The 25,659-nt window shown below is 47.4% G+C and overlaps 1 protein-coding gene across 1 annotated transcript; it reads left to right on the top strand.

The window, feature by feature from the left end:
- The first annotated feature begins 1,355 nt into the window (after nucleotides 1-1,355).
- SNAI3 (snail family transcriptional repressor 3) lies at nucleotides 1,356-24,182 on the top strand. Its single transcript, XM_030202745.1, is given in 5 exon segments — nucleotides 1,356-1,495; nucleotides 12,425-12,670; nucleotides 12,673-12,987; nucleotides 23,908-24,018; nucleotides 24,021-24,182. Coding segments are annotated over 5 exon segments (819 nt in total). The 5' UTR covers nucleotides 1,356-1,416; the 3' UTR covers nucleotides 24,089-24,182.
- The last annotated feature ends 1,477 nt before the right edge of the window (nucleotides 24,183-25,659 follow it).

The following is a 25,659-nucleotide window of genomic DNA, read 5'->3' as shown; positions in this document are numbered from 1 at the left end:
GGATATAGAAACCTATGGAACTTTGTAAGTCCAGGTGCTTTGAAAATGAGCCCCATATCACACCAATGTAAATTAATTTGCCATTCCCTCTTTTCAAGTTGACCCAGAAAAATAGGTCTTGAGAGCCGCACAAACTCAACCATCAGATCTGCTTTTATCCACAGGGAGAATGGGTAATTTTCAAAGTGTAACCAATCTTGAAATTTGCTCTAATATTGGCTCTTACAGTACGTATAAAAGATAGGTAGTCATTAACCAAAAGAACCTCAGCTGCCTGGGGTGCCCCAACCAATGGCTAAACCCCCAATAGCAGCGTTGCCAAGTTACCTATTCCAGGAGGGAGACTTTTTGGCCGGTCCTGGATTTCTGCCAACTTCATCCTGGTGCATTATGGGACCTGCAGCACTGATTTCAATAGATAGAATTATGGACTTCAAATACTACACAGCTTTGGGATGTAAGTTTAAAATCAGGACTGGCCAAAAAGTCTCCCTCCTGGAATAGGTAACTTGGCAGCTCTGCAATAGCAGCTACTATCATAGGTCCTAACCATCCCTCCCAACCCAACTGCAAGGAAAACAACTCGTGTAAGAGAAAAACACCTTCCAGCCACAAAAAAAAAAAAAAAAAGAGGGTCTATCAAATCTTTTGTAGATGTTTAATTTTCAAAGCGCCCATTTGTACCCAGGTAAATGTATATAAATAAACAACCAAGTTTAAGGTTTAAAAGTGTGGTGTGCATTTATGCATTTTTATAGGATTTTTTCTGGGGCCGGGGATATTGGCATAATCATGATCATTGAGTTTAATTATGAAAATCTGACATAGGGACATGAAAGATAATTGAAGGTGCTCACAAGGCAGAAAGTTCACTCTTGCACTGGCTCTGCTGCACTCTAAGGGAGATTAGAAAGAAGGGCAATAGTGCAGGGAGGGAGATCAAAATTAGAAGAAATGACAGCACAGATCAGGGCAGGGAGAAGAGAGGAGAGCAAGAGTGAGGGAAGAAAGGGAGCAGCCGGGCAGAAAGCAGCACTAAAAACAAGGAGCAGGGCCAGCAGCAAGGCAGAGAGCAGCAGAGAAGAGAGCACACTAGAACAAGTGACAGGGAGCAGCAGGGCACAGAGCAGCACTAGGAATAAGGAGCAGCATGGCAGAGAGCAGCAGCACTAGGAATAACGACCAGCCCTGGTCCCGAGCGCCTCGTACACCTGTTCTTCTTATCCGGACGAGCCAAGAAGCCTAAGGCAGCGGACCCCGCCCCCTGCACTTGTCCCTCTCCCTCCGATTGGTGCAGCGAGCAGCCTATGCAAATGCGCTCGGACCTTCTTGCACCTGCCCGCGAGCCGCTCTCAGTCTCAGACTGAGCGCGTGGCGGAATGTGAAGCGGTGCAGACGAGGCGGAGGAAGAGGAGGATGCCCCGCTCTTTCCTGGTGAAGAAGCCGGCGAGGAGCCACCGGGTCCCCAACTATGGTCGCCTGGAAACCGAGAAAGGTAAAGGTCGGGAGCTTCACTCATGGGGTGCTAAGCCCAGTGCACATAACCCCTCCAAGGAACTTTCTGACCATTGGGGGGGAGGGGCTCCTATGACGTCACCTCACTCTCGCATTCTGCCTAATCCTAGGAGCCAACTCTGCAGAGGGGCTGCTGAACCCATCACAGATGTCCAGACTTGGGCAAAGGAAAAGCACCCGCAGAGCTGGATCCCATCGCCCCCCCCTCCCACAACCCCCAAAACCAGCAGAAGTAGCAAAGTTGCAGGACCTGAAAAAAGGACAGAGAGGTTTGGATCCTCAGGACAGGTGTGATTGAATTAGGGAATAAAACATTGAAGGTTTTTAGCTCTATGAAGTAAACTATGGGAGACCAGGTGGCAGAAGGTGCTGATCAGACCTAGCTCGGAACAGTGGGAGCAGCCAGGACAGTCCTGGGTGAGGATCTGAAGGGAAAAGAAATTGGGCACACTTGATTAGAGGAGTCTGATCAGATGCAGCTACTCAGCCAAATCCAAGTAAAGAGATTAAAAGTAGATAAGCAAATGCCCACCGAAATCTGCACCTGAAATTTGTGATGGGTCATTTTCAGACAAAAACTACATACCTAACCGCCTCCTGTAACTTAGGGGGAAGCCTCCCAAACTCAGTTGTAGGTGCAGGTTGTGTGTGTCGGGGACCAAGGAGAGGATTGTCAAGTGCACAGTGAGGGGGGAGATAGTGTGATCTGAGGTGAGTTTCTGAGTCAGTGGTGCTGGGATGGACGGGAGTGTCTTGCCCTGTCCTTTACCTCGCCTATTTATTCCCCTACCCTTAATTGTTCTGTCTGTCTGCCTGTCTTATCTACATTGTAAGCTCTTTGAGCAGGGACTGTCTTTTTGTGTATGGTGTACAGCGCTGCGTATGCCTTGTAGCGCCATAGAAATGATAAATAGTAGTAGTAGAGTATCCAGGGATATACTGCCTTTCCCATTCTTGTCCCTTTAGAATTCAGGAATCCACTGTATTAAAAAAAAAAAAATAGGTGTGGATGTAACAGATGATACAATCAGTCTACACATTCCACATACTTATTGATTCCACACACTTATTGATCCTTAATGCAAATAGTGGTATTTGCAATCACCATCACGGTATTATGTAAGCCACATTGAGCCTGCAAATAGGTGGGAAAATGTGGGATACAAATGCAACAAGTAAATACTGAAAAATGACAAGTGCACTCTTATATTAAAGGGAAGGAAAAGCCTCAAAAGAGCTAAAAAAAAGATCAAATATAATCACTTCAGTTCATCATTGGCAAAAACCTTCCCATATGAGCTTTCATTTTCATCTAATGTGAATGCATTTCCCATGTAATATGACACCAAATGACAAATAGCCCTTATCTTTTATAGCGCCACTATGGTGTGGTGATTCAGAGCCGAAACGCTGTCATTAGGGCTATATGCTCCCCCCCCCCCCCCCCCAGGCCTTTAGAATTCGGCCCATATGGCTTGGCAGCAGCTTAAGCACATCATTTCCTACTGCAGTAAGGACCAGTTTCAGACAGTGAGCTGCGAGATAGTACCAGTGAAGTACTGGATGTACTGTACACAGCACTGTACAGTGGTGATAAGTCTTCAAAAGCAGTATGTCTTCCTCAAGAGTTTACAATCCCAGGGCCCAAAGAATGGCAGTGGCAGAGATGGGATTTGAACTCTGGATTTGCCGGTTCTCATGCTGTTGCTCCAACACTCAGCCACTTGCCCTCCTGCAGTCAGGCCACCTGGGCTGATTGAAGAATGAGATCAGAAAGTGGCACGACAGAGATTCTCTTGCCACCTCTCTCAATGCAGCCCCCCCCCCCCCACACACACAAATTTGGTACAACCACACTTGCATCCCACCCAGGCCCTGAAGTAGTGGAGACACTGACTCTAGGCCTCTTTCTGCTAAATGTAGAAATGATCCCCCCCCCCCTTCGCTTAATAGGGCAAAAGATTATAGTGCTTCCTAAACCAGGGAGCGATTTGTTCGTACCTGAATTATACAACGTGCAGGATGTCAGACTCAGAAACTGAACGAAGCCTTGCGCTAGAAGAAGAGGACCTCAGCTGGAGAGGGTTGGGGTCCCCCGCCAGCAAAGGTAGGCGACGGTGGGGGAGGGTTGGCGGAGGGAGGGGGGTTCAGATGGTTGGCGGGGGGGGGGTCAAAGTTGTTGGTGGCGGTGGTGGTGGCAGCAGCGGCGGGGGGGTATGCAATGGCGGGGGGGGGGGGCTCCGAACCCCCCTCCCGCTGAAGTCTGGCTACGCCCCTGCTTTGAAAATATGCCTTCGCATCAACTGGCTCAGCATTATCCACTTGTTTATACCGTTGAAAAAATCTAGTAAGCTGGTAAGGCGACACTTGCTTTTGAACCCCAGCTATTGTTCCTGGCACCGATGATAGGTTCACAGATCAGTAGGTCCTCTGATCACCACGGGAGCTCTTTTTAAAAACTGATGTTACCCTCCATTCCTCAGTTGTTGTGGCCATTTCGAATGATAGGTTACAGATTGCTAGTAACGGGTTATCAATTTCATGTCTGAATTCTTTCAGGATTCTGGGGTGATTTGTCATCTGACCAGGCGATTTGCTTTTGAATTTCTCAATTTGTTCTATCACTTAAGGCCATTTTTACCAAGCTGCGGTAAAGGGTGGCGTTGGTGCGTGGATTTGCCGTGTGCTGAGATCCCCTTGTACCGCAGCAGGTAAAAGATTGTTTTTGGCCAAAAAAAAAAAAAAGAAGAAATGACCCTTTGCTAAACACAGGGATTGGCATGTGGCCATTTCCAGAGGGGGAGCCTTTATTGCCATGTATTTAGGTGATAGTAAGGGCACCCATGCTAACCCGTCGGTAAACAGGCAGCATGTGCAAAGAAAAGCTACAGAAGTGGTGCAAAGAAACGCTACAAAAATGGTATGGGATTTGCGTTGCAAACTGTATGAGACTTGCTGACCTGAACATGTATACCTTGGAGGAAAGGAGAAGCAGGGGTGACATGATACAGACGTTAAAATATTTGAAAGGTATTAATCTGCAAACAAGCCTTTTCTGGAGATGGGAAGGCGGTAGAACTAGAAGACGTAAATTGAGGTTGAAGGGGGGCAGACTCAGGAGTAATGTCAGGAAGTATTTTTTTCACAGAGAGGGTGGTGGATACGTGGAATGCCCTCCCGTGGGAGGTGGTGGAGATGAAAACGGTAATGGAATTCAAACGTGCGTGGGATAAACACAAAGGAATCCTGTTTAGAAGGAATGGATCTACGGAATCTTAGCGGAGATTGGGTGGAAACACCAGTAATTGGGAAGCAAAGCCAGTGCTGGGCACACTTCTACGGTCAGCGCCCTTAAAAACGCAAGGACAAATCAAACTCTGGTATAAAGTATCGCATACCATGTAAAATTGAGTTTTTCTTGTTTGGCAGACTGGAAGAACCGTTCAGGTCTTTATCTGCCGTCATTTACTATGTTACTCTTTGGGGTTCTACATGGAAGGTTGATACTAATTGGGATTCTGGAATCTTGTAACTCTTTAGGATTCCAGAATCTTCAGAATTTTTAGTACAAGAACAGTGCTGGGCGGACTCCTACGGTCTGCGCCCTGATTGTGACTGAATAGATATGGATGGGCTTGAGTGTAAATTTTAAGGGGCTTTGACGTTAGTTTCAGAACTTTTAGTACAAGAGGAGTGCGGGGCAGACCTCTATGGTCTGTGCCCTGAGAATGACAAGGACAAATCAAACTCTCTATACAAATAAAGTATCACATACCCTGTAAATGAGTTTATCTTGTTGGGCAGACTGGATGACCATTCGGGTCTTTATCTGCTGTCATTTACTATGTTACTGTGTGGCACTGCCTGATTACTGCCGGGTAAGTCCCAGCGTATCACGCCAGAAATAACGCAGGGGCTCTTAGTCGTGGATTTCACTTGGCTCTCTAGTGTAAGGTTACGGTCTATTGTAACGCCGAGGATTTTCAGGCTGTCTGAGATAGGGAGGGTGTAGTCTGGTGTGTTGATATGTATGGGGTTGTCCGCGCTGTGTTGGGATGAGAGGATGAGACAATGTGTTTTTTCTTTGTAGAGTTTTAGTTGGAATGCATTTGCCCATGAGTCCATGGTGTTCAAGCTGAGATTAATTTTGTTGGTGATTTCTGTATATTGTGAAGTTGTCTGCATAGATGAAAGGGTTAAGGCCCTGGTTGGATAGGGACTTGGCTAGTGGGGTCATCATTACGTTGAAGAGGATCGGTGATACTGGTGATCCCTGTGGTACTCCACAGTCTGCTTTCCACGGTGATGATAATGTTAAGAGTTTGATTTCACTTGGTATGTTCTAGTGGTTAGGAAACCTTTGATCCAGCTAAGTGACCATCGCTGGAAAATGGTAACTAAAGTCTCTGATCCAAAATGCTGAGTGTCAGATTTTTCATGTCATGGGTCCGTAATCAGTCTGAAAAAGTTTGTTTGAATTTCTGTTAACTTTTTTTTTTTTCACGTAAAAGAATGGGGTTTGGACTGTTGTATTACAAATTGTTTGCTCTAACAGAATTCATTAAAATCTCATTTTTTTTGTTTCTGGAGACTTTAGTTACCTTTTCCCAGAGATGGTCAGACATAGCCAGCATTTGACAATAATAAAACAGTCTTAAGCAACATTTATACACAGTACCATAAGCTCCAGAATGGGGTGGGCCATGGCCCTACCAGGATTTTTCCCAGTGCAGCATCAGCAACTAGAGAGCTTTTGGGGGCAGGGCTGGAGATTGGTTCATTTGGCCCTTCCAACCCAAAAAAAGATATCCCTGTATGTGTAGGATCCTGAGATGCTCTTGGCCCTGGTGTGAACAGTGTCTGAAATGCTGTTTTCCATATCATCATGCTGATCAATCCATAGACTGGTGGGTTGTGTCCATCTACCAGCAGGTGGAGATAGAGAGCAATCCTTTTGCCTCCCTATATGTGGTCATGTGCTGCCGGAAACTCCCCAGTATGTTCTCTATCTCAGCAGGTGGTGGTCACACACAGCAGCAGCTCTGGCTAGGCCTCCAAGCCTAATTTTTAGGTTTTGTTGAGTGCCTGGGGTTGAGGGCTCTTCTTGAGCAAGTGCAAACCTGGTGGCGCCAGGTCCCTCCTTTTCTCCCCCCTCCCGCTGGCTCCGTTTAAAAAAAAAAAAAAATTTTGGACGTCCTTAAGGGCGTTTATTTCGACGTTTATTTAAACGTTTATTACAGCTACTCACTGGGACACCAGGTCGTTACAGCTCGGAGCGGAAAGCAGGTAATTTTACCTTTTTGTAGCGGGCAGGGGGTTCCCCGATTGATCTCCACGTGGCTGATGGCGTCGGAGGGCGAGGGCGCAAGGAATCGCTCCCCGGACCGCGTGTGCGCGTCTAGCGGGGATGCGGGGGTTTTAAAGTCTGATTCGCCCTTGTTGGGTGTCAGTTTGGAGGCCGGTCAGGGTCCCGGTTCTTCCTCCGGTGCGGCGGTTTTCCCGCCATAAACGCCCATCCCCCGCTGCTCGCCTCCGCCATCTTGGCCGGCCACGCTGCTCGGACGGCTTCTTCTTGGGCCGCCCTTGAGGTGGGAGACGTTAATGCCATGGCCGCCCTTCATTTGGGCGACGGCAGAAAAGCGGCTAAAGTTAAGCGCCGTTCTTCCCGCGCGGCTCCTTCGCGGAGTGTCGCGCCGGACGCCATCTTGGATGCGCAGCATGTTTCTCCCCCGCTCTTGCGAGCGCCGGTTGAGGGTGCGTCTAGGGCTGTGGCCCAGGCTGCTGAAGTGCACAGTCTGGGGGGTTTCTCCCCCGAGTTTATTTTGCTGCTGCATCAGGCCTTCCTTATGCAAGACGCTGCCCCTGCTCCCTTGTCCGATAAAGGGATTGAGGCCCCCGGAAGTAAACGCCCTCGGGTGGATTTCCAGGCCTTAGAGGACTCTGTCTCCTCTGATGTAGATGAGGGCAGCGTATCTGAGTTCTCCCAACGGTCCTTTGGGGATTCCTTGGAGGAGACGGATTCCCGCTTGGATGGAGCGGATGACCCCTCTGCAGCGCGGATCTTTCGCTCAGAGGACTTGCCCAACCTGTTAATGCAGGCCATGAGCATTTTGAAGATTTCCTCTCCAGAGGACGTCTCTCCCTCAGCCCCTGTTGGCTCCGCCATTATGCTGGGGACGAAGCGCCCGCCTAGAACCTTCCACGTGCATGATGCCATGCGCACCTTGATTTCGGCTCAATGGGATGTCCCGGAAGCGAGCCTCAAAGTGGCTAGGGCTATGTCCCACCTCTATCCTTTGCCTGAAAGTGAACGGGAGACCTTTCTTTGGCCTACCGTGGATTCTTTAATCACTGCGGTGATTAAGAAAACGGCGTTGCCGGTGGAAGGTGGCACGGCCCTAAAGGACGCCCAAGACAGAAGATTGGAGGCGGCCTTAAGGTTGTCCTTCGAGGCGGCTGCTTTAAGTTTGCAGGCCTCAGTTTGTGGCTCCTATGTGGCCAGGGCATGCCTGACGATTGTGCAGCGGGCTTCCCCCTCGGATCCTTCCTTGAGGGCTGACTGGCCGGCCCTGGAATCGGGCCTGGCTTATTTGGCAGACTTACTGTATGATGTCTTGAGAGCCTCGGCTAAAGGTATGGCTCAGACAGTCTCTGCGCGGCGGTGGCTTTGGCTGAAGCAGTGGTCTGCTGACCACGCATCTAAGTCCCGCCTGGCTAAGTTGCCTTTTAAAGGCAAGCTGCTCTTTGGGGTCGAGCTGGACAAAATTGTGACCGATCTCGGCAAATCTAAGGGCAAGAGGTTACCAGAGGTCAGGGCTCGGGCCAGTGGTGCTCGCCCTGGTAACTCTAGAGGACGGTTTCAGGAAAGCCCGTCGGTACCGCCCGGGCAAGTCGGGCTCCTCTGCCCCCTCTTCCTTCAAAAGGAACTTCTCCCCCAAGCAGCATTCCTTTCGCAGAGACCGCCGTCCCGGAGGTGCGCCCTCCGGTCCTCCCCCAGGGTCTCGTACCCAATGACGGGGCCCTGGTCCATGGCCCAGTGCAGATTGGAGGACGCCTGTCCTCGTTTCTGGGCGAGTGGACCAGGGTAACTTCAGACGCTTGGGTTCTGGAAGTCATCAGAGACGGCTACAAGCTAGAGTTCTGCCGACCCTTAAGAGACGGGTTTGTACTCTCTCCCTGCAAGTCTCCGGTCAAAGCTGTGGCAGTGCAGCAGACCTTGGACAACCTGATACGCCTGGGTGCGGTCGTTCCGGTGCCAGAAAATCAGATTGGCAAGGGACGTTACTCCATTTACTTTGTGGTACCAAAGAAAGGAGGTTCTGTCCGGCCTATCCTCGACCTCAAAGGGGTCAATCGGGCCTTGAAAGTGCGGCACTTTCGCATGGAGACTCTCTGCTCTGTTATAGCGGCAGTGAAGGCAGGGGAGTTCTTGGCTTCCTTGGACATCAAGGAAGCGTACCTGCATATTCCCATCTGGCCTCCTCATCAACGCTTTCTGCGTTTTGCAGTCCTGGGTCGACACTTCCAGTTCAGAGCCCTCCCTTTCGGGTTGGCTACTGCTCCGCGGACCTTCTCCAAAGTAATGGTGGTCATCGCGGCCTTCCTGCGAAAGGAAGGAGTACAAGTCCATCCTTATCTGGACGACTGGTTGATCCGAGCCCCCTCTTATGCAGAGTGCGGCAAAGCTGTGGACCGGGGTGATTGCTCTTTTGAGCTCCCTGGGGTGGATCATCAACTGGGAGAAGAGCCAGCTGCGCCCGACTCAGTCCCTGGAGTATCTGGGAGTTCGATTCGACACCCAAGTGGGCAGAGTGTTCCTGCCAGACAATCGGATTGTCAAACTTCAGGCTCAGGTGGACCAGTTCCTAGTAGCCTCTCCTCTTCGGGCTTGGGACTATGTGCAGCTGTTGGGCTCTATGACGGCCACGATGGAAGTAGTGCCCTGGGCCAGGGCTCATATGAGACCTCTACAACACTCTCTGCTGCAGCGCTGGACTCCGGTGTCGGAGGATTATGCTGTGCGCCTTCCCTTGGACCCAGCAGTGCGCAAGGCGCTGAGCTGGTGGCTGCAGACAGACAAGTTGTCTGCAGGAATGCCTCTGGTGACCCCGGAGTGGATTGTCGTCACGACGGACGCCTCTTTGTCGGGCTGGGGAGCCCACTGCTTGGGAAGGACAGCGCAGGGGCTCTGGTCTCCTGCAGAGGCAAAGTGGTCTATCAACCTCCTGGAACTCGGAGCCATTCGGTTGGCGCTTTTGGAGTTCATCCCGGTACTGGCGTTGAAGCCAGTACGGGTCCTGTCGGACAATGCCACGGCTGTGGCCTATGTCAACAGCCAGGGAGGTACCAAGAGCGCCCCTCTAGCCAAGGAGGCCATGAATCTATGCCAGTGGGCGGAAGCGAACCTGGAACAGCTGTCAGCGGCCCACATTGCCGGAGTCATGAATGTCAAGGCGGACTTTCTCAGTCGCCATACCTTGGATCCCGGAGAGTGGCAGCTATCTGCTCAGGCGTTCTTGGACATCACGAAGCGCTGGGGCCAGCCGAGCCTAGATCTGATGGCGTCATCGGCCAATTGCCAAGTGCCGTGCTTTTTCAGCAGAGGACGGGACCCTCGATCCCTGGGAGTAGATGCTCTTCTCCAACAGTGGCCGACACAGGAGCTTCTCTATGTGTTCCCGCCCTGGCCCATGTTGGGCAGGGTGCTAGACCGGGTGGCAAAGCATCCGGGCCGGATAATCCTGGTGGGTCCGGACTGGCCCAGACGTCCCTGGTATGCGGACTTGATCAGGCTCTCAGTGGACGATCCTCTGCGGCTGCCAGTGGAGCAGGGCCTGTTGCATCAGGGTCCCGTGATGATGGAGGAGCCCTCCCCCTTTGGTCTTACGGCCTGGCTATTGAGCGGCAGCGTCTGAGAAAGAAGGGCTTCTCAGACAAGGTCATCGCCACTATGCTGAGAGCGAGGAAGCGCTCTACTTCTACTGCTTACGCCAGGGTTTGGCGTACCTTTGCAGCGTGGTGTGAAGCAGGCTCACTTTCTCCCTTCACTGCTCCAATTTCTTCAGTGTTGGCGTTCCTGCAAGAAGGTCTGGAGAAAGGCCTGTCGCTCAGTTCCCTTAAAGTCCAGGTAGCGGCTCTGGCTTGCTTCAGGGGCCGCCTGAAGGGTGCTTCCCTGGCTTCGCAGCCAGATGTGGTGCACTTTCTCAAGGGAGTTAATCACCTGCGCCCTCCTCTGCACTCAGTGGTGCCTGCGTGGAATCTCAACCTGGTGCTAAGAGCCTTGCAGAAGCCGCCTTTTGAACCCTTGTCAAGAGCATCTCTGAAAGACCTGACGTTGAAAGCAGTCTTTTTGGTGGCTATCACTTCAGCCAGAAGAGTTTCCGAGCTCCAGGCACTCTCATGTCGAGAGCCCTTTCTGCAGTTCACTGAGGCAGGAGTGTCTATTCGCACAGTGCCTTCCTTCCTGCCCAAGATTGTTTCTCGCTTCCATGTGAATCAGCAGCTCTGTCTCCCTTCCTTTCGTAGGGAGGACTACCCAGAGGAATACTCTGCTCTCAAATATCTGGATGTGAGACGAGTCATCATCAGATACTTGGAAGTGACCAATGATTTCCGGAAGTCGGATCATCTGTTTGTCCTGTTTGCAGGTCCTCGTAAGGGTCTGCAGGCTGCTAAGCCTACAGTGGCAAGATGGGTCAAGGAAGCCATTGCAGCGGCTTATGTGGCCGCGGGGAAGGTGCCGCCTATCCAGCTGAAGGCTCACTCCACTAGAGCTCAGGCGGCCTCGATGGCAGAGGCCGGGTCCGTCTCCTTGGAAGAGATTTGCAAGGCGGCAACTTGGGCATCGGCCCATACCTTCTCCAGGCATTACCGCTTGACTATGGCTGCTCGGGCGGAGGCCCGGTTTGGCGCTTCAGTGTTGTGGTCAGGGATTTCTATGTCCCGCCCTGGGTGAGTACTGCTTCGGTACATCCCACCAGTCTATGGATTGATCAGCATGATGATATGGAAGGTAAAATTATGTATCATACCTGATAATTTTCTTTCCATTAATCATAGCTGATCAATCCATAGCCCCTCCCAGATATCTGTATTGTTTATATTCTGGTTGCATTTCAGGTTCAAGTTTAGTCTTCAGTTCCTGTTCAGGAGGACTTCGTGTTCAAGTTTTTTCAATTGGATTCTTCAAGAGTTAAGACGAGTTTGTGTTACAGTGAGCTGCTGCATTCCTCTCCCCTCCGTTTTACGGGGCTGGATTGAGACTTAAATTCTGCCGGCGCTCCCTCCCGCTTCGTGCGGCAGTAGGGCAGCTTTGTACCCCTCCCGCTTCGGCGGTGTTAGGGTCAGTCAGCTCCTCCCGCGGTTGCAGGATAAGCCAGATCCCCCCGCATCGGCGGATGTGGTGTCCCTCCCCCGCTCCGTGGGGATGAGCTGGACGGATTCCCCTCCCCCACTTGTGTGGGGATGAGCTGGGTTAATTCCCCTCCCCCGTTTCGGCGGTGGTGAGCTGGGCAGAGTGTCCCTTTGTGGGTGTAATTCTCTAAGTGCTGAGTCCTGCGGATGGAGCTTGGCTATCGACATACTGAGGAGTTTCCGGCAGCACATGACCACATATAGGGAGGCAAAAGGATTGCTCTCTATCTCCACCTGCTGGTAGATGGATACAACCCACCAGTCTATGGATTGATCAGCTATGATTAATGGAAAGAAAATTATCAGGTATGATACATAATTTTACCTTACTTTGAGTGAACTGATTGTACAACTCATGTGATACAGAACCACCAGCTTCTGTAAGAAGCTGTGACCCCAAACCTCTCACTGAAGGTCCAACTTTCAAGCCTGTGAGCATGGCTGCTCTGTAATACTAACCACCTAACTGTTTGGTTTTTTTTTTTTCTCTCCTCAGAGCTAAGTGACCTGTGCCAGTCCTGTGGGGATCTGATGTTCCCCTTCATCCAGAAGGAGGTGCCACATTCCCTGCAGAGTAATATTCCGGTGTTTTGGGAGAGGGGCACAGTCCTCGCACAGATAACCCTAGACGCAGAGATTAAAGGGACCCCTGGCCTTGAAGAACCACCGCCCGGCAGAGCCCCTACTGCACCGCTCAGAGAGAGCTTGAATGATCTTAACCTGCCTGTTGTGCCCTTTCCCAAAAGAGAGAGCCCCAGGAGAAGAAGAGCACCCAAGACCCGGTGCAGCGAGAGGTGGAAAGTGGCCTCGTGGAACCTTTGCACAGGTCTGAATGTTCCGACTGTCACAAATCATACCAGGCCTTCTCCAGCCTTGCCAAGCGCCAGCCGCTACAGTCCAGGAAATACTTTTCCTGCAAGTACTGCGAGAAGGAGTACGTGAGCTTGGGGGCTCTGAAGATGCACCTCCGCACTCATACGCTACCCTGCGTCTGCAAGATCTGCGGTAAGGCCTTTTCCCGGCCTTGGCTGTTGCAGGGGCACATCAGGACCCACACCGGTAAGCAGAAAAACGGCAAAGGGCGGGGGCAGACAGTCACTAACACAATCAAAGTATCCCCTTCCCCTTTACAGGTTCCCCTATTCCTAGGCTTTTTTTAGGGTGGGCGAGGCAAAAACCTAGAAAGCTGACTTTATTATTTATTTATTGCATTTGTATCCCATCTATTTGCAGGCTCAATGTGGCTTAGATAATTTTGATATAACAAAAGAGAGGGAACAAAGTACAAACTAAAGTCCAAACAAAAAAAAAACAGCACCACGGGCCTTTAAAAATGGAACACAGTTCTTTAATGAATGAGCCTTGACAAAAAGACCCGACACGGGCCGTGTTTCGGTGACTAGCACCTGCGTCAGGGGTCACAGTGATGACGTGGAAAACTTGGGGAATAACTCGAATATATTCCTCTACAATATATTATTCCTTACCCCACGTCTCATGTAGTAAAAGCTACAAAGCACCAAGGCACTTTCACTTTCTGTATCAAATTCATTAAAGAACTGTGTTCCATTTTTAAAGGCCCGTGGTGCTGTTTTAGATAATTTTGATAACATTGTCATTACAGGATAACAGATACATGTAGTATTGTGAAGAGATTGAGAGCCAGATGCACAAAACCTAACGAGCCCACAACTTGCGTTTTAAACTGGTTCCAGGCAGTTTAAAACGCAAGTAGTTTACCAGGGGCATGCACCAAGAGCATTTCTCCTGTCACGGTAGCAGGCAACGAAAACGGAATGCAAATTATCCAAAGGCTATTATAATGAGATGCACTACCGTTTTTCCGATTCCCTTACCGTGGAAACCCTAACGTGAGGTCTGCACCTCTCGTTAGGGCTCCTGTGAGGGAATCGGAAAGGAAAAGGGCCCCAAAAAAAGGTAAAAAAAAAAAAAAAAAGCAGCGAGCGCAAGTGAGGGGCGTCCTTTATGGACGTACTCTGCCTGCACTTGTGAGGGACGTTTTTTCGCCGTTTTTTTTTTTTTAGTTTTGTCTCCCTTGCGCTGCTCACCTTCTGTAGCAGCGAGGAGAAGGGAATCGGGGACCTGCGACTCAAGTCGATCCGGAGTTCGGGTCGTTCCTTTCCATTATGCTCCTCTTCCAGGTCTCTTCAGCCAATCAGAGTGCGTTTAGCTGACACCAGCAAGCTAGACGCGCTTGATTGGCTGAAGAGACCTGGAAGAGGAGCATAACCGAATGGGACGTCCCGATTCTCCGACTGGCTACCGAGGTAATGGTGAATGCAACGGAGCTACAACGAGTAGCTCATTTGCATTCCCTTTCCTTAGTGAATTCCCGTTCCCTATCGATTCGCTATGGAATCGGTAGGGAACGGGAATTACCGACAACTTTAGTGCATCTTCCTCTAAGTAAGGGAAGAAAGAACAAAGGAAGGGATAGTAGGTGGGTTTTCTTAACTGAGTGGGTTGCAGTGGAATACCAAGGTGGAGGCGGTCCGCCCTGGGTGCATGCCGCTGGGGGGGGTGCCACGGTGCGCGCCTGTTGCCCTGTCTCAGAGTTCGCAATTCGCATGTGTTCACTGCTCCCTCTGAGTCTGCCCCAGAACAGGTTACTTCCTGTTCCGGGGCAGACTCAGAGGGAGCAGTGAACACATGGGTCTCACAGTCTGGGGTGGGGAGGAGGGTTTTGTGGTTCCTGCCAATGGTAATGCTGGGTGCCTCTTGCCTCCAGTTCATCTACTATTACTACTACTACTACTATTTAGCATTTCTATAGCGCTACAAGGCGTACGCAGCACTGCACAAACATAGAAGAAAGACAGTCCCTGCTCAAAGAGCTATGTAATAAAAGTGAGCCAAGTATAGGACAATCAAGCCATTGTGACATCACTGATGAGGTTGGCTCTTATTGGTGGCCTGAGGCATTATGACATCACAATATCACCTCTGATTACAAGAGACTACTACTACTACTATTTATCACTTCTATAGCGCAACAAGGCGTTCGCAGCGCTGCACAAACTTAGAAGAAAGACAGTCCCTGCTCAAAGAGCTTACAATCTAATAGACAAAAAATAAATAAAGTAAGCAAATCAAATCAATTAATGTGAACGGGAAAGGAAGAGAGGAGGGTAGGTGGAGGCGAGTGGTTACAAGTGGTTACGAGTCAAAAGCAATGTTAAAGAGGTGAGCTTTTAGTCTAGATTTAAAGGTGGCCAAGGATGGGGCAAGACGTAGGGGCTCAGGAAGTTTATTCCAGGCGTAGGGTGCAGCGAGACAGAAGGCGCGAAGTCTGGAGTTGGCAGTAGTGGAGAAGGGAACAGATAAGAAGGATTTATCCATGGAGCGGAGTGCACGGGAAGGTGTTTTCTGGATCTGAAGTTTTGTCCTGCTCCTGTAGGCTTCCAGCACAAATGATTAAAATGATTAAACCCCCTTTCCTTTTGTGACTAGTGCCCCCCCCCCCCCCCCATCTCTAGTTTCCTCTTTTTCTTTTTTAGTATGTAAGCTGCTACTACTACTTATCATTTCTACAGTGCTGCTAGATGTACGCAGTGCTGTAAACTGGACATGAAGAGACAGTCCCTGCTCGACTGAGCTTACAATCTAGGACAGACAAACAGGACAAATAAGGGAATTACAAAGGTGGGAATGATAAAACATAGGTACTGAACAAGTGAATAAGGGTTAGGAGTTAAAAGCGGCACCAAAAAGGTGGGCGTTTAGCCTAGATTTGAAGACGGCCAGAGATGGAGCTTGACGTACCGGCTCAGGAAATCTATTCCAGGCATAAGCTGCCTAGATGTACTTGCAGTGGGTGGGGTAGTAAACTTTTAACATAATGCGAAAGGAATGGGGTCTAGAGGGGCTGTGGTTACTTAATCTTGGTAAGTGTTTCCAAGACAGATGAGGAAGAGGGGATGTTAAAGACAGACAGCCTACTGGTATGTGAGATAAGAGAAGGATGGGGGGGGGGGGGGTAGATGCAGGGATAGGGCCTCTGGTCTGAGCAGTAAGAGAGAGTAGTTAAGCAAAATGATCTTTGTAGAAAAATGATTAGCAATGGAATCCACTGACGGTGTCAACATAGTAGATATGGAAGAAGCGGGGGGATTAGTTAGCACACAATACCATAGAGTCTTGCTGCTCTTAAGAATTTGCTTAGAATTGTAATTTTTTTTTTGGTGGATGGAGTTTTTGTAGGAGGCAGCCGAAGCATTCACAGTATTAAGGGTTGGAGTTTTCCACCATTGACGTTCGAAATGTCTGAGTTGGCATTATTGCAGTTGAAAGGGTGCAGTGCCCTGATGAGTCCTAGTGATTGAAACAGTATGTAATGGCGCTAAAGTGTTGTAAGCATTGGAAAGCGATTAATTCCAAAATAATGATTGTTTTGTTTTTTTTTCAAAGATTTTGTGGTAAAAGTTGGCGAGTCTAAAGAAAATGATAAGAGCAATTTCTCCTGAGTCAGATTATTCAGATTTCTGGAAGTCCTTGGCTTTAGTTGAGTGCTGTTCTTAAGAGGTGGGAGTTGGAAACTAGCAGTAACAAGGAAGTGATCTATCCAGGGAAGAGGTGGTGGTGGAAAGGAAGTAGTTAAGAAGCAGACTGTTGAGGTACTAATATATTGTCTAGGATGTGACCAGCAGAAATAGTTGGGCTGGTGACGATATGAACTGTGTCCAAATCCTGTAGTAGAGACTGAAGGCATCACAAGCCTTCATGGACAAATACCCCATGGATTTCTTCCCCTCCAGCATCCAGTAATCAAGCAGTGGTGAAACTTAGAACCCTTGAAGACAGAGACCTGCTCTCACCAGGAGCTGTGAATAACTAAACTGGGGCACAGAAAGCCTGACTGTAATCAAACCCAGATCCCTCCTCGTGGCAGAAGGTAGCATGGTCACTATGCAGGCTCACAACCCTCCTTTTTATTTTGTTGCCAGAGGCTGGAATTCTTTTAGGCTTTGTATTTCACTGCTTCCAGGGTCCCCCAATAACCCACAGCTGTGTAAGAAAGCAGGCTAAACTCTGAGTGCAGTTTCTGCTTTGAGGGCTCAGGATGCTAGAGAGTTCTGTCCTGACGAGGAACACTGAACCATCACATAACTATGATTTGGATTATTATTCCCAATGTGCATCACTTGGCATTTGTCCACATTAAATTTAATCTGCCATTTGGATGCCCAGTCTTCCAATTTCCCAAGGTCTTCCTGCAATTTTTCACAGTCTGCTTGTGTTTGAATAGTTTTGTGTCATCTGCAAATTTAATCACCTCACTTGTTCTGATTTTCTGATCATTTATAAATATGTTAAATAGTACCGGTCCAAGTACAGATCCCCACGGCACTCCACTATCCACCCGCCTCCATTCAGAAAAATGGCCATTTAATCCTACCCTCTGTTTTCTGTCCAATAACCAATTCCTAATCCGCAACAGAGCATTTCCCTCCTATCCCATGACTTTCTCTAATTTTCTCATGAGTCTCTCATGAGGAACTTTGTTAAAAGCTTTCTAAAAATCTAGATATACTACATCAACCAGCTCATCTTTATCAACATGTTTATTCACGCCTTCAAAGAAGTGCAGCAAATTGGTGATACAAGACTTCCCTTGGCTGAATCCATGCTGACTCTGTCCCATTAAACCATGTTTGTCTATGTCTTCCATAATTTTGTTCTTTATAATAGTTTCCATTATTTTACCCGGCACTGACGTTGGTCTTACCAGTCTGTAATTTCCTGGATCACCCTTGGAACCCTTTGTACAATCGGCATTACATTGGCCACCCTCCTCCAATCAGGTACTATAAACGATTTTAATGATAGGTTATAGTTTCATGTTTGAGTTCTTTCAGTACCCTAGGGTATATACCATCTGGTCCAGGTCACTTACTACTCTTTAATTTGTTGATTTGGTCAATATGTCTTCCAGATTCACTGAGATTTCTTTCAATTTCTCCGTATTATCACCCTTGTAAGAGATCTACCTGTACCAGAAATGGTTTTCATCTTCCATAAAGACCAAAGCAAGGAATTCATTGTCTCTCCACTAAGGCCTTGTCCTCCCTGAATGCCCCTTTTGCTCCTTCATGATCTAACAGTTCTACGGATTCCCTTGCAGGCTTTCTGCTTCTGATGTACCAGAAAAAGTTGTGACTGTGAGTTTTTGCTTGTCATATTTTTTTTTTTTTAGCTTTCTTTATCAGTACTTTACAGCTAACTTGCCAATGCTTTTGTTGGTTCTTATTTTCTTCATTCGGGTCCTTTTCCCATTCTTTGAAGGATGTTCTTTTGGCTCTCATTTCACCTTTTAACCATGCTGGCTGTAGTTTGCTCTTCGTTCCACCTTTTATAAATACATGGAATACATCTGGTCTGGGCTTCCACAATGGTATTCTTAAACAACATCCATCCTTGATTGAAAGTGCTAACTTTTGAGGCAAGTCCCTTTAGCTTCTTTTTAACCATTTTCCTCATTTTATCTTAGTTGCCCTTTTGAAAACTAAATACTGCTACAGTAGATTTCCTTCATGACGTCACTCCAGATAATAGCTCAAATTTGATCATGTTACGATTACTGTTTCCCAGCGGATCCAACACCGTTCTCTCTCATACTATGCCCTCCATTCCAGTCGATATTGGGGTAATTGTGACTCTATGGAAGTGAGGAGTACATTATATGTGAGGCTGGATTCATAATATAAAGTTGAACAATTCTTCAGCTGAGATAAGTACTCTTGCCAAGCTTTGGGAAATGTGTTATTTATGTCTCCTTTACAAGTGTTTGTAGAGTACATGGCTAAGCTAGTGTGAAAGTGGTTTTGTGGAGTTTTTTTTTGAAGACACATGACTGATACGGTTCCCTCATTATACAAAAGGTGTGTCCTTGGACAAAGAGGTGTTTCTGAGTGATCAGATGTCTTTTTTTTCTCCACTTTTTTTTATTTAAATTTTTTTCACCTTGGGGGCGCCATTGTTACTTTCAAACACGTTGTACGTAAGGTAGGAAGGTGTGATTTTGCTTGGTAATTGAAATCACCCATTATTATACTGTTGCCCAATTTGCCAGCTTTCCTAATTTCTGTAAACCTTTCTTCATCTGTTTGTTCTGTCCTGGCAAATGGTAGTACAGCACTTCATCGAGGTTTGTTTCATGTCAGCTGAAAGCCAAAGGCAAAAAAAAAAGAGTAAGCCTGTGATATGAGAAGACAGCCTGAATGCTCTGATTCTACATCTCTCCATTCATCTCATGATGAACAGTAATGGAATTGAGCCTAATAGGACACAATTAAAATGGTAGCTATTTTCTTTGTAAATACAGAACAGTGGGGGATGGGCTGTCATTTGCAATGTCATGGAAATGTCAATGACGCACCTCGTGTCATTTTACCAAATTAAAACAAGCAGAAAAACCAACATCATTTTGTGGGCTGTTTTATTATTTTCCGACGATAGGGTGCAGTCTGATCGACATTGCCCTCTAATAACAAAATAGCCAAAAATATAATGAAATGAAAATTTTCTGGCTGCCCATTCCTGTAGAGCAAGGGGCTACTGAATTATTACCATTTAATTTGAGTGGTTTATTTGGAGAAAACGTGTGGTTGAAAATTGTCACCTGTTTTACGACACAGAGGCCTTTAGTCCAGGAGTGTCCACAAGTGTTTTTCAGCTGTGAGCCATATAATCAGAAATCCATGTGTGTGTGTGTGTGGGGGGGGGGGGGGGGGGGGCACGTGAATATTTTATCCTGTTATTATATATTTGTGAAAATGTGTGAATCTCTTGTGAAATTGTGACTCCTTCAGTGCTTCAGAATAATGTGCGCTAGCTAAGTAGGTAAATGTTCTTTTGCTAAATCTTGAGTGGGCCACATTCCAAATCTCAGGAAGGCCACATTTGGCCCATGAGCTGCATTTTGGATGCCACTGCTGTAGTCACTATGATGGTAATTCTCTAGAGGTCACCTAAAGCTAGCTGCTGGGATGATTCATGCTAAGCGCAAATTCTGTACCAGCAATTCTTTGTGATTTTTGCCATCTTAGAATAGTAGTGTTAAGTCCGAAGTTATGCATCTAACTGTAGACATAAGCACTTAATGCTAGCTAAAAGGGTGGAGTAAATGCCTAACTGGTGTCAGGTGCATAACTGATTAGTTACTGGTTATAGAATATTATGTTTGAATGAGAATTTCAAGAACATAAGAACATAACATAAGAGCATAAGAGTAGCCATACTGGGTCAGACCAATGGTCCATCTAGCCCAGTATCCTGTTTTCCAAACAGTGGCCAAGCCAGGTCACAAGTACCTGGCAGAAACCCAAATTGTGGTAACATCCCATGTAGAACCCCAAAGAATAGCAAGATTCTGGAATCCTAAAGAGTGACAAGATTCCATGCAGAATCTCAAACAGTAGCAACATTCCGTGTAGAACCCCAAAGAATATTAAGATTCTGGAATCCTAAAGAGTAATAAGATTCCATTCAGAATCTCAAAGAGTAGCAACATTCCACGTAGAACCCCAAAGAAGAGCAAGATTCTGGAATCCTAAAGAGTGACAAGATTCCATGCAGAATCTCAAAGAGTAGCAACATTCCGTGTAGAACCCCAAAGAAGAGCAAGATTCTGGAATCCTAAAGAGTGACAAGATTCCATGCAGAATCTCAAAGAGTAGCAACATTCCGTGTAGAACCCCAAAGAAGAGCAAGATTCTGGAATCCTAAAGAGTGACAAGATTCCATGCAGAATCTCAAAGAGTAGCAACATTCCGTGTAGAACCCCAAAGAAGAGCAAGATTCTGGAATCCTAAAGAGTGACAAGATTCCATGCAGAATCTCAAAGAGTAGCAACATTCCGTGTAGAACCCCAAAGAAGAGCAAGATTCTGGAATCCTAAAGAGTGACAAGATTCCATGCAGAATCTCAAAGAGTAGCAACATTCCGTGTAGAACCCCAAAGAAGAGCAAGATTCTGGAATCCTAAAGAGTGACAAGATTCCATGCAGAATCTCAAAGAGTAGCAACATTCCATGTAGAACCCCAAAGAAGAGCAAGATTCTGGAATCCTAAAGAGTGACAAGATTCCATGCAAAATCTCAAGAGTAGCAACATTCCATACTACAAATCCCAGGGCAAGCAGTGGTTTCCCCATGTCTGTCTCAACAGTAGACTATAGACTTGAATTTGCCCAAACCTTTTTTAAACCCAGATACGCTAACCACTGTTACTACCTCCTCCGGCAAAGAGTTCCAGAGCTTAACTATTCGTTGAGTGAAAAAATATTTCCTCCTATTTGTTTTAAAAGCCAAGTTTATTAAGAATGTACTATCCTGCCTATCATAACATGATTTCTGGGTGGCTTACATTCTAAGAAGAAGAAGAGAAAGGAAAAAGGACGGGGGGGGGGGGGGGGAGGGAGATTAGCCTAGACATAAGGGTAAGAAGGGGATGAATCATAATGCTGATAGGTTAGAATGGGATTGTATATGAAGAGGGGGAAAAATCCATTCAGGCTCAGCTCGGGACCAGATAGTGTTCAGGTATTAAGAGTCAAAGGCATCTGCAAACAAGAAAGTTTTGAGTTCTGTTTTAAGGCTTAACAATTTTTATTCAGGATTAAACAAATCCAACATCAAACAGCTCAACAAGAAGACGAAACAAAAACATCGGGCGATTTACATGACAGTAACCAAACATAGCGTAATAATAAAGAAAAACATCACACAGCAAAGAGCTGGATAACTTATGATCCCATTTTTGATTTGTGAGAAGACTCCCACACCCTCCTTCCCACTACCCTAGTTTCCTTTCAAATTTAAGGGTTATTGGCAAGATCACCCCTTCCCCCTCCCCCCAACTCTGCTGGAACCCGTACCTTAAATGTGCACGAAGGTGATTGAGTTCTGTTTTAATAAAAGATTGGGGGGGGGGGGGGGAGAGTACTAGGCATACCCCTGACCCACCCATGCCCCCTCCCAGGTTCACACCTCCCCTGCAGTTGTGCTTTTGTACACACTCAATTTGTAGAATCCTGGCTAAGGGCAGTTACATATGTAACTGTAAATTAACACCAATTAGCAGGCTCATTTAACTATTTATTTATTGGGATTTATTTACTGCCTTTATGAAGAGATTTTCACCCAAGGCAGTGTACAGCAGGTACAGCTTGGCATAAAACTTACAATTTTGTTAACAGCATCACAATAGTGGAAAGGCCAAACAGAAGCATAAATACAAAATCAATGAGGTAAACTTGGAGATGGAAAATTGGAACTTGTTAATAGGACTAACATGATACAGTATCGGAAATACACACATCTCACAGTACGGAGAACGTGGTGAAGGAGGTTATCTTAGCAGAGTTTTAAGGTTTCCTAAAGGACAAGTGCAGAAACCACTACTAAATGGACTTGGGAAAAATCCACAATTCCAGGAATAACATGTATAGAATGTTTGTACGTTTGGGAAGCTCGCCAGGTACCCTTGGCCTGGATTGGCCGCTGTTGTGGACAGGATGCTGGGCTCGATAGACCCTTGGTCTTTTCCCAGTGTGGCATTACTTATGTACTTATGTACACTGTAGTACAATCATATACACAGAAATATGTATTTATTTGTTCTTATATCCCACATTATCCGAAAATTAATTTCAGTTCAGTGTGGCTTACATTTAACGGAACTCAATTACATTAACAATATACTGAATAAAGTTACAGTTAACAAGAAAATCATAAATATACAATATTCCAGTGGAATTCTATAATCTGTGTGTGTAAGTGCTAGGCCCAACCCTGCCCCTTCCATGTCTGCGCCTCCCTTGCAGTTGAGCATTATGGCTTTTATGTGCTCAGTCTGTACAATCCTATGGGCAATTACATGCATAGCAGCAAATTAGTGTCAAGCATAGGCGCCGTGGGTGCTCGAGCACCCCCAATATTATAAACCCGCCCGCCCTCTTCTCCCTCAACAGTCCTCCGTCCTCGCCTTCCTGCCGCCCAGAATTTAAAACTCATCTTACCTTGGGTCCTGGCAGCAGTGAAGGGCGAGCAGGCTCAGCGCTTCAGCCTTCCCTTCTCTCTCAGCTCTGGTCCCGCCCTCATTTCCTGTTTCCGCGAGGGTGGGACCGGAGCTGAGAGAGAAGGGAAGGCTGAAGCCGAGCCTGCTCGCCTTTCACTGCTGCCGGGACCGAGCAAGGAAAGATGCGTTTTAAATTTGGGCGGCAGGAAGGCGAGGACATTTGACTGTTGTGGGAGAAGAGGTCGGGTTGGGGTTGGGACTGGCACTCGGAGGAGAGGGGGGCTGAAAAGGGGCAGGTGGTGTTTTGGGTGAGTTAACTGGACATGGAGGGGAGGGGAGAGAGAAGAAATCGCTGGACATGGAAGAGAGGGCAGGGGAGAGATGAGACTTGTTGGACATGGATGGAGGGAGGGGAGGGAACGGGAGAGAGGAGAATTCGCTGGACATGGATGAGAGGGGAGGGTAGTGAAGAGAGGAGAATTGCTGGATATGAATGGAGGGGGGAGGGGGAATGCATGACCTGTAAAAAATATATATATGTATTTTTTTTTCAGCACCCCAATCATTTTGACAAGTTGGCTCCTATGGTGTCAAGGCCAGTTAACACCAGTTGTAGCTTAGCACCAATTAGCTGCAAATTTAGCAGTTATGTGCATAACTGTCACTATTATATAATTTACACATATCTGTATACTAAGCATCAGATTGTGTGCAGATTTAGTGAATTGGGGGATTTGAGTGTGTTGAGCATCTGATTGTGTGTACAAATTTAGTGAATTAAGGGGACTGGGTGTGCTGAGCATCAGATTGATTGTGTGTGCAAGTCTAGTGAATGTAGTTTAGATCTGTGTGGGAGCAATACGTACATGACAACGTTTTGATACAGGTAAATAAATGCTTCCGTGTGCTCAAATTCTGACTGATTTATCCTCTCTCCTGTCAGGTGAGAAACCCTTTGCTTGTTCTCACTGCGGCCGAGCCTTTGCCGATCGATCCAACCTACGAGCCCACCTGCAGACCCATTCAGACATTAAGAAATACCAGTGCAAGCACTGCTACAAACCTTCTCTAGGGTGTCTTTGCTGTCCAAGCACGAGGAGGTGGGCTGCTCTCCCCTGCCCTAACCGTGGCCACTTGGGAAATGCTGCACGTAACGGGGAGTGCGGCCAACCCTGCTGCAGGGCAAGAACACGTGGCATTCACAGGGTCCGGAGAATCTTTTATACCATCCTTGTTTTGATTCCAAATTGGTACATCAGCAACTCCTCATCAACTACAGCGGTGGCAGCTGAAGACCATGCAAAATCCATGTCTAGCAACCAGCAATGGCTCATGCAAGAGCCTCACTTGGGACTGATCGACTGTAAGGGTTGGCTGCTTTGTGCCTAGAGGAGACTGGCCAGGCCTGGGCAGGACACAGCAAGGTTTTGCAGCCTTCATTTGGCTCCTCTGGACCCCACAATATGTATCAAAGCTCCCACTTACCCCTTTCCTTCTTGTGCACTGCTGCCTCATGAGGAATGAGGAGTCCCTTGGGAAAGAATTCAGCTTTCTCCGAGGTCCAGGACTCCTCCTGACTCTCTCCTTGTACACGGCAGGAAACATTTAGTGACCTCAAAGATTCAGTATTATTTTGGGAAAATATAATAAAATGTGTCTTCCTCTTCCTCCGCCTTGTATTCTTTTTGCCCTCGACCTGTTTTGATGGGAGCTTGCGCTTATGTGCATTCCCTAGATTGGAGGCTTCATGCTGTCTGAACTCTCAGACAGTGACTTAAGATGGGGGCATCTTCAGATTTGCAACCATCCATAGATTGATTGTTTTAATTAAGCCTCTATATTCTGCAGAGGAACTGTGTTTTGGGGAGTGAGGGAGGTGGAGGATGGAGGACTGATTTTCGCTCCTCCTTACATAGCTCATAAAGTTAAAAATTACCATTTTTTCCTCTCGACAGTCATCTGAGTCAAACTAATTTCTGAGTACACTTTATCCCTGTTAAAGAGAAGGGAAGTTTACAGCTGTAGAGATGGGGGTGAAATCCATGGAACAGGTCTTCCAGGGCTTTGGAAATGTAGCAATTGTCCTACATGGCCCTAGGGGTAGAATTTTGTAGGTGCACCACAGTTGGTCATGGAAGCTGTCTATAAACCCCACGGTGCTGCAGATGGTGGTCCATAATTCTCATCCGTCTCTGTCGTTACTAGGGCTGCACATCGCTTGATTAACACTACAAGGCAAGTCAGAACGGGTGGGAGAAGGGTAATGAGGTTGGCCGTAACTACTGAAAGCAAGGGCCAGCCAAGGGCCACCACTGCAGCACTACACCCCTGGCTGCAGCTTTGCCTGAACCATGCGAGTGGATTATATGACTGGCAGCTCTTCAGGAGAATGTTGCTGATCTGTTTAAAGAGCTCTTAACTATTTAGTGTTGAAAGAAAACTAGTCTGAATTTAAAGGTTTTGTGCTTATGGTCCCACATCAGGGGCTGCAGCTTTAGCTAGACAGAATTCCACTGTGTTCCTGATTAAAACCAAAGGGCTGGAGAGTAGAGAGTCATCTTCCCAAGCGTGTGCAGGTCACCATTTTGGAAAGGAAGAGGTGCAAGTTACAGGTTGAAACTTAGGGCTGACGTAGCTTGAACCCAGGGAGGGTCAAAAATAGTTACCATCAGGCCAGCCTAGTTGGGGAGGCCAT

Source organism: Microcaecilia unicolor, chromosome 5 (genome assembly GCF_901765095.1).
Source record: "Microcaecilia unicolor chromosome 5, aMicUni1.1, whole genome shotgun sequence".
NCBI lineage: Eukaryota > Metazoa > Chordata > Amphibia > Gymnophiona > Siphonopidae > Microcaecilia > Microcaecilia unicolor.
Note: the sequence above shows the minus strand (reverse complement) of the source record. Positions and strands in the feature narration are given on the sequence as shown.